This window comes from Sinocyclocheilus grahami, unplaced genomic scaffold (assembly GCF_001515645.1).
Source record: "Sinocyclocheilus grahami isolate Dianchi unplaced genomic scaffold, SAMN03320097.WGS_v1.1 scaffold37.1, whole genome shotgun sequence".
Taxonomy (NCBI): Eukaryota; Metazoa; Chordata; class Actinopteri; order Cypriniformes; family Cyprinidae; genus Sinocyclocheilus; species Sinocyclocheilus grahami.
This window is the reverse complement of record NW_015505216.1, coordinates 2197215-2206722: the sequence shown is the minus strand read 5'-3', so window position 1 is coordinate 2206722 and position 9508 is coordinate 2197215. Positions and strand designations below refer to the sequence as shown.

The 9508-nt window shown below is 39.1% G+C and overlaps 1 protein-coding gene across 1 annotated transcript; it reads right to left on the bottom strand.

The window, feature by feature from the left end:
* Positions 1-2552: 2552 nt before the first annotated feature.
* LOC107581780 (homeobox protein unc-4 homolog) lies at positions 2553-6198 on the bottom strand. The gene is made up of 3 exons (XM_016267428.1): positions 5693-6198; positions 5016-5191; positions 2553-3808 (listed from the first exon to the last, which is right to left on the bottom strand). The coding sequence occupies exons 1-3, from the start codon at positions 5949-5951 to the stop codon at positions 2792-2794; spliced, it is 1452 nt and encodes a 483-aa protein (XP_016122914.1). The 5' UTR covers positions 5952-6198; the 3' UTR covers positions 2553-2791.
* Positions 6199-9508: the final 3310 nt, after the last annotated feature.

Sequence of the window (9508 nt, the reverse complement as noted above, 5' to 3'; positions counted from 1 at the left end):
TGCCAGGTAGCTGTGAATATAACATTGCATTGCCAATCAATTTACCTGTTTTGATTCTGCTATGATTCTGTGGCTATGATTATGGAAATTAAAAGCAAAAAGAGTTCAAGTAAGCTTAAAGTGATGAACGCCACATTTAAATCCATGAAGATTTATACATTAAGCCAGAATGGGTCACTGATTTCTCCAGCCACGTTTAAGCAGTAGTCTAATAGAGAAGAGGAATAGAATCACTATTCGGTTGGCCCGTTGGCCTTGCACCTGTCCTCGAGGTATATGGGGCGCTCTCTGAGTTTAGCAAAATATAAAACGACAAAAGAAAATTATCTACAAAGCACTCAGGAAGGGGTTAAGATTGGGTGTTGCAAATGAGGCTCTTGAAATCACCTTCATAATTAATTGCGCGAATTTGATTCTATTAAATAAAAATAACACGTATTGAGGAACTCAATTAGCATTAATTAAGCTTGATATCCTAATTTGGAAAATGTGTTGAGGAAAACAAGCGTATTCCGAGTCGTTTTACCCCTGATGTTGTTGAATACCAGCTTTCTGCCTTTGGGCTGCTTTTCTCTCCTCAGAGAGTTGAAAATGAGAAATGGAGATGGAATATCAGGAGGTGCTAAATTAGCTGCCTGATCTGCACTTATTGCTGCACACACACCCCCATTACTTTGCTGTTCTCTCTCTCTCTTAACATTCCAGGCATGGCGCGGCGTCGAGATAGCAGATTTATCAAATGGGAAAATGAATGCATGATGATCAGTTAAATTGAAAATCAGCGCCTGCATGACAGCCCGACCTGACACCTCCGTAATTAGAAAGAAAAATGATGGCGTCCGATGCATAATAGAGCAAAAACAATTTACACTCTCCCATAATGATCCAGCGTTCAAATTGAAAATTTCTCCGGGTAGAAATTGAATTCATAAAGTATGATTCATGGAGGACACATCTCCTGGAGGCTGCCTGGGCCATATCGATTGATAGTTTGTCTTGAATCATACAGCGTGCTGCTTTCAGGCAAAAGCTTAACTACTTAAGCAAATCGCTAATTTCACCTTAAGGCCACCAGTGTGCAGCCAGCGATACTCCTATTCAGATTGCAAATGAATTAAACATGAACGCGCCCTGGTAGGGGAAAATAACAGCAGCAAATTGAAGGACACCTCCAGACAACTAACATTTCCCAAACACTTGCTTTTTTATATAGCCTACAAAAGGCAATTGACTGACTGAAATAAAGATATATTAATCGGCTGACTTGAAGATAGCGGGATGATGGCTTCAAAAATACCAAATCTTTCAATATGGAAGAATAGCTACGTATTAGGGATGAATAATTATTGTTTTTATAGCAACTCTGGGCCATCTTTATTTCTCTGCATTGTGTGCAAAATATGTTCTTATTGATTGTCCTGACATCTTTTCTGCTCTCCCCCTGTGGTTTATCTTCCCCACTTTTGTGCAGTCTATTTGCCCTGGACGCCATATGCTAAGTCTTAAGTCTGTCTCTGGTGAAAATTATGTAAATATTATGAAAGAGACACTGGCTCAGAAATTCATTTGCGCCGGCCTCACTGATTATTTTCAATTTATTTGCAAATCAAGACCCAGTGGAAGTGAGACGACCAGAGGATGTTTAAGAAAACAATAAACGCGCCTGCATGACCAAATTAAACACCTTGGAAAATTAAAATGCTAATTCATTATTGGTATTTACCGCTTATATTTATCAGGAAAATGATTCTATGATTGTATTGCCTTCTTTTCTTACCTCGCCTTTAGATCTGGTCAACAGTGCTAATATTGTCAAGGCGCAGATGTCTGGGAGCCCCCACAGGGTCCCATGGGACCGCCAACCCTATTAGAACAAATGTGTTCAGCTATTGTAAATAGGCACGTTTGCTTCGCCCGTCCTATTACAGCCGACGCATGATCAATAGGCTGATAACACAGGAACATCAATATAAGCGACAGAACAATGAGGGATATCATCGAACATCTATCTTAATATAGCCAGCTACAAGGGCCCTGACAAAGTGAAAAGCTCATGAAAATTCCGCCCCACGAATTCCCATCTCCTATCCAATATGCACAAACACACTCCCAGCTGCCGGGGCTATTATTTTCGTATTTCAATTTGACACCCCAGCCTTTCATGCTAATTCTATTATTCTTGGAAGTTTATGTGATTTCATATCACTAGAAATCGGTAATGTATTATAACCCTTTGGGCTAAAATAAACTGAATCCCTGCAGTAGCCACCGGGAAAATAATTACTTTCATATCAAAACTCTGCAGGAGTCGAACGGGTCTTTTCGCCTCCGGCTCGTAACCTCATTTCAGTGTAGCTTATAGATGAATAAATTTGTTAAAGCAATACACAAAATACAACACAGGGTTTTGGGAGAAGGAGCTATATAGCCCACAACATAAGCTCCATTTAGGGCCATGCACGTTTAAGTTTGTTGTATACAATCGATTTATTTATGAAAAAAAACTTACATATATAAATATCTTAATACTTTGTACAACGTTTGAGGTTTTGTCTTGTTTTGATTTTTTTTACAGTTTCTTATACAGGGAGCTGCTGCTATGTTCAATAAACATTTGATAGCCCACCACACACATAGCCTACACAAATTATTCACACAGATATTTCCCCTAATCAGAATATAAATATGTCAATGAAAACGATACGTTTCGATATGTCGACTTTTTTCCCTCTTCGCTTAATCTGCGGTCGTGCAATATCGACACGCTCCTCAGTTTCTACTACGATGTCATTTATTCCATATCAACGTCAACTGAGTCTTTGTCGGTGTCCTTGTTGCTTGTCGCTGATTCTGAATTTTGTGGTGGATAGTCAGGTAACGACTGTTCCTTTTTCTCCGACTGTGGAGACTTTGGATCGACGGTGTCTAATTCTATATCTTGTGGGCATCTTTCGTTACAGCTGCCCGCCGAGTGACCATTAATGGTAGTCTGTGGTGAACTGCTCTGCGGTGAACACGTTATGTTGCCCGACTGACTGACCTGGCCTTTGATTGCTGGCGCGCCGCTGTTGTTGTTTACACTGTTGTTCTCCTTGGCGTTCCTGTGTCCTAGGTTTCCAGCAAAGGTACTGTCAGCAGCTGGCCCTTTCTGGCCATATTCAGAATCAGGGCCTGGTGCTGTGCTCTTCAAAGCAGTCTGTGGAACAATGAAACCGAGAGGTTGTGTAATAGGGTACAGTAAAAAATGTCCTTTCCCTATCAAAGGCCGTGGAGCCGGTACTGGGAAGTCCATATGCGGCTTGCGCCTCGGCCTGGAGTCCGACAGAAGGCTTTCCACACTGAAGGGATTGAGTTTTTGAAGAGTGGAAGACCTACTGTTAGCGCACAGGTTTGACTGCTGACCGCTGTCGGATGAGTCCAGCTCGGATCCGCTCGCGTCTTGGTCTGCGGTTCTTTGGTTCTGGAGTTTCTGTGGTGTTTGGTCACAGCTTGGTTGCGTTTGGTTTCGGCCCATGTCGCAATGGAGGCTTTGTTCATTGTCCGTTACTTGTGACAAGCCACTGTCACTGTCAGATCCTGGGGTGTGAAACAAGTCCCCGGCAAGGAGTTTGTTCTGGGATTTTAAAAGCCGTCTTTCTTGTTTCCTTTTCTTTTTCTCCATCCTCTCTAGCTCTCTGCGCGCAATCTCCTCGGGGTCCATTGGCTCGCCACTGCAGGTCGTCGGATGGGAGTTGTGTGCAGGTCGCCCCGGCCCCTTCTTCGTGTTTTCCTTTTTTCTCCATTTCGCTCTTCGGTTTTGAAACCATACCTAAACACGAAAAAAAAACATTAATTTTCATATCATTAAAATAATGCCAAGTCTGCAGAAATATATATGCTACATATAAAAAATATAGGCCTAGGGCTTCTTTTAAACATAGCCTATATGCAAATTATATTTACGTTAGCATATAGCTATATATTCATGTATACAGATTATGATGTATACATAGGCCTACACATTATATTAGTATATTTATAATATACAATACAGTATATTATATTTACTGTATTGTATAATAGAAAATGTATTTTCTTTTTTGTTGTTTTTGAAAATGAATACAAATATTAAAAACACATTTTGAGTTGCCAGTATTTTATAAAATGTTGTAAATTGACTAAATATGTTTTATAAATGTAGTATTGTTATAATATTATTAAAATCAAACGCAAATATCCAGACAACACATTTTAGAATAATGTTATGGTTCAAATATAGCTATCATCTTGAATGCTGCATGCTGTAGAAGTAGGCCGCATCCTAAAACAGATGAATTACATTACGCTCCATACAATTTAAGGCAATGAGTTTTGATTTACAGACCAAATGTTTGATTCTATTTGTTTTTTCTCAGATAAAAAAATACCATAATGATAATGAACTCACGCCTGACAGACAAGCTATTTTGCATATCGAAATGTGCTCTCTCGAACAGAGTAATGCACCGATTAAATGTAATTATTTAATAGGCTAATATTTAATAAGGATCGTGCACAATTATGTAGGCTATATCATGTATATTTTCCCTCGATTTCACCCGACTGTAGCCTATTTAAAAGAGAATCAAAAATATTTGTAAACATGTATTCTATTTATGCTATTATTCTATTTTTGTGCAGAGTGATCTCTTAATATTTTTTTTCGCTAACAGTGGGGCCTCCTGTATAGTACAAAATACAGTACAAAACTACAAAAAAGACGTCTAAAAAATGTAAGGTAAAAATACTTGTCTTATTTATAATTTAAATGATAAATAAAGCTTCTTAAACCTTAATTACGTTTATTTTTTCAAATGAGCACATGTTTTATACAAATAACATTATGAGAAAAAAATAACAGAACAAAGAACAAGGGGAAAAAACAATAAGACACGGTTATTCATAAAAGCATGTTGTGTTTACACCAAAATAATTTTTGATTCGTCTGTTCATAACGTCACACCACAACACGTGAAAACTATTGTTTGTCTATTTACCTGCACTCTCGATTCTATCAAATCCAATCTGAGAGCAAGTGCTTCCCTCATGAACACATCTGGATAGTGACTTTCATTAAAAGCCTTCTCTAATTCTTCCAGCTGCCAGCCAGTGAAATTGGTACGAGTTCGTCTTCTTTTACAACTCGGGCTATCCTTCTCTGGATCCCCCGAATCTATGTGAGGAAACAATAAATTAGCATCGCTTGTAACTTGCACAGTTCTGTCCACCAAAACAGTGGGCCCACTGAAATTCTTCGTAGTGTTTATTTGTCTGCATGAGCGTTTACTGTTAATGTGTATGAAAGGATAAAGAGAAAACGAAAGCCATCAGTTTTGTTTTCTTGCTAAAGTAACAATAACAAAACAAAACAAAAATACGAAGAGATGGAAGCAGCCAACGTGCTGTCCATTATTGTGTAGAATATTAGCCTCTCTTCCTTATAAAAGTCACCCTGCCTTAATTCCAGTAAACAAGCTTGAACACATATGAGAGAATCCTTATTCTTTTGTTTCCCCGGGCTACTCCTCAAAGCTTTATGTGGGGGAAAAATAAAAAAAATAAAAAAAATATATATATATCTTTGTTTTAGGCAACAACATGACAAAAACATGTTGTTTTTTTCTTCTTCAGTCCAAGACCTTTATGCCAGTTTAGGACAAGTGTGTTTGCTTACCTGTCAGTTTGTACTGTTGGCTATCTCCATTCATACCGCAGCCAGACGACAAGAGATGGTTAGAATTCACCACGGAAGCCGTGCAGGAGCCGTTTAGTAATCCGTCTATTGAGAAAGGAACCGCGGCCGTAGATTGAAGTTGATGACCGGCTAATTCGTACACATGATGGTGGCTTAGATGGTACGGAAAGCTCACCATCCCACCGAGCGAGCCTCCGAACTGGGCATGAGGTGGATCCAGTATCCTGCTGTCCATCATCTCCCAGGCAAAAGGAAACGACGTCTGGTGGTTGGTGATGTGAATTTAAAAAACATGCAGCGAGAGCGGCCAGCGAGGAGGGGACATGATGTGGAGAGCAGGATGAGCTGTTCTTTATCAACACGAAGCTTCCGATAATTAGCTTAGGCTCTGGGAATTTGAGACCAATGAGAAGCGTTAATCGGCGCTGACGTCAGAGACGTGGTCTGAAAACGCTTTCCATATCGATTGCTAATTAAACCTGACATCCACCTCAATAAACAATATCAGAGCTGTCACAACAAGACAGGAGGGCTTTGATAAGAACTACATCACGACTACACAGGGGGCCTTAGAGGGAGAGCGATCAGATTTGATACCCAGTTAAACGCTAAATAGGCACTGAAATCTCACCTCGGACTGCAGCCACACAGAGCGGCGGATTCATCACCGTTTGAGACAATATCCCTCTATTCATTTCAAATCTTTTGCACACACAAACAAACACAAAAAAAGAAAAGACAACAGGGGTAAAACAAACACACAACCCGTACCGACTCGTCAAGTCGAAATGTTGCCATGTGAACAGGTAAGACTCCTAGCGCACTGTCGACAAATTGACCAACCCACTAGTATAGCCTATCTGTTCATTTCTGTGGCGATTCTTGGGCATCTTGTCAAAAGTCAAGCCGAGGATATTCGTCAAACAGAGCTGTCAAATTTCATTCCGAGCTACAAGCAGAAGCGTCACGAGTATAACACAATGCTTTAAAAAATAAGGAGAGTGAGAATGATGCGAGCCTACTCGCTTTATACCGCTGGAGGAATAAATGAACTTTTAATTACACGAATAGCTAATTAGAAGACACTCGACATTTAACAGAAAATTAGATATATTTCCCCAGCCATAGCACTCCGGTGTAATTAATGTCATTTAAACAGCTGATGTACAAATTGTGCGCGGTTTATTTGTGGTCATTGTGTATAATATCATGCTTGCTTTAACTTACAACAGTTGCTACACCTCAGAAACAATATTCGTTTATTAATGTAAGCCGCTCTCCCTTGAGTATTAATTAATACTATATATATATATATATGTGGTTTTCTTTTTTGACAGTGTGTCTTTGTGGAGAACAAAACAAAACAAGAACAGTGAGAAAGTAAAATGGTAAATAAGTAATAATTGTTTATCATTTGATATTATGAATTAAGTCTAGTCCAGACTGTCACTTTAATCTAACATTATCATTTATGCATCTTACATTAATACAGCTATGTGTTAAATTTAGGCAAGGGAACTGTGTTTTTGAATGCAGAATGGTAATCAACCCCACCGCTTTAAGAGGACGTCCTGTCTCCCCCTCTCATTACAGAGAATTAATTCGACTTTATTTGCCCAGTGTCTGGACTGGAGTTGTCATAATGTTAATCTGAGTTGAAATTTGGCTCCCCGCTCACTCCCTGACCCTTGGCACTCGGATTGGCGTGTTGTAATAACCCGAATCTTTCAACAGAGGCCCTGATAATTGTTACCTTATTAGCATGCAAATTGTTTAATTAATATTATTATGAGGAACTATATAATCCGTTCGTCTCTTGACCTCGAGCCCAAATAGCACCCCACTGCATTTCAATGTTTAAATTTTAATGAACCCTTTAAAAACGTCTCAAGATCTTGCCTTTTATCCCTTTATCTAACAGAAAGTGCTTTTAGAAGTTTGAGGAATCTTTGAATGTTATTAACTTATTTTATCATACTGTACACAAGTATGAATAAATTCGGTTTATCCAGATCCCTTTTTGAACATCAGAATTCTATAATTGCTGCTTTGACAGTTCAGGGCGCGGTCCCGTCCTGGCGCGGTCTTAGCTCAATGAAAAGCAGCCCTTGACACGCGTTCCCGGGAGACATTGCATTTAAATCCGTTTTTCTACAACCAACCAAGTGGCATTGTCAGATCCTAGCTTTAATTAACCCGATAATAAGACGAACACGACTTGCTTTCAGGGCCGTTGTTAGACTGTCTTATTTGCCATTTATTTTCTGGAGTTTCATTCACAATTTAGGCAGTGTGCGCAGTGGGCCACATTTATAAATAATGTCTTTTATTGAGCACAGACGAATGTAATGTATTTCTATAATGATAACTGGACATCTGATTTGGTTAATTAAACATGAGCACGTTTATCAGTGGATCACAAGGCGTTGTGTTTAACTTTATTTATTAGATTTCAGTCATCTTAAGGCCAAAATAAAACAAATAAACGTGTCATGGTGTGGTGCAAAAAGTGTGCAACTTACAACAAAAAACGTTAATGATAGACATTTTACAATAATCACGCATAATAAGTCAACAACTTTATTCGATCAACTTTCAGGGGAAAAGACGGAGTCAGGACTGGACCTCATCCACAAAGCAAACACACATGCACCAGTATCTCCAATTACACTACACTCCCTGCGTGCACACTGCTCCACATTGAGACCGCTCATTCCCCGGAGTTCTCCTATGCCTGGAACCATTATATAACTGGGCCATATAGCTTAAAATCCCAACAACCGTACCCAAGATGTCTTATAATTAGCAGGTGGAATTTCAGTTACAGGAAGTTGTCTGAACTCTAAAAGGATGCACCGGAGCGTACCTGAACAGAACCCACCCAAAGCTACCCTTGAAACAATGCCTCTGGCGGAAAATGAGCATGTGCAATGGAGTAGACGTCACTGACCCCATTACCAGCAGGTGTTCAGATGTAACGCCTAACCAAACAAACTAATCAAAGCGCCCATCCAACACCGACGCCCGCATCACTAACATTACATAAAACCAAATTCATTTTTAATTAGGCTAGCAAATTAATACGCAACAGCTGAGGAGTTTAATTACTCAATTAACTTCACGCGCGTTAATTTTTAACTATCTAAATTAAGTTGCACATTATTCGATTTGATGATAATTATAGAATTAAATCTAAATTAATTGTTGTGGATGATTTGATACGACGAGATGCAGCTCCAATTAAAGAAAAAGACGTGGCTCTAGTGTTTCGAAACCAAATCCTTTGATTCGATTTTAGCAGGCAGGAAAACGCTGTTTCCAAATTTTTTCTGATCCTGAAAAATTTTCCCCCTCTTCTTAATCCCTACAATTAAAAGTTTCCTCCATCTAATTATCTGTAATTGTGCTGCTGTCAAAGTAGAATGGAGAAGTGAAAGCGATTGATTTGGACTTTTAATTCACTTCATTTCTGATAGAAGGGAAAGTAATTCCCTTCAAATTACCTCATTCAATCCTGACACCCTAATACCCTTCAAAATCTTTTTACTCACCGCATTTATATATTAAAAAGGAATCTAAAATGAGTGCGGCCTCCTAATAATAATAACCAAACTTCCATTAGAATAATAATTTCATTTCAATTAAAACTGACTTATCACCTTTGCTAAAACGTGCTTAATATGCCGAAAATTATCAATGCTTGAAGGAGCCCAAACTGGGGAGTCTAATTGTAATCAGCAAATCAGAGGTGCTTGTCGCTCCCGTGCCATCGCAGTGAGGCAGTTCGGAAATAGA

Excerpts from the sequence above, each read along its gene's own strand:
- LOC107581780 (XM_016267428.1), bottom strand. The coding sequence starts at position 5,951 with ATGATGGACAGCAGGATACTGGATCCACCTCATGCCCAGTTCGGAGGC. Across the intron at positions 5,192-5,692 it reads CCAACAGTACAAACTGACAG|ATTCGGGGGATCCAGAGAAG; the intron begins GTAAGCAAACAC and ends TTCCTCACATAG. Across the intron at positions 3,809-5,015 it reads TGATAGAATCGAGAGTGCAG|GTATGGTTTCAAAACCGAAG; the intron begins GTAAATAGACAA and ends TTTCGTGTTTAG.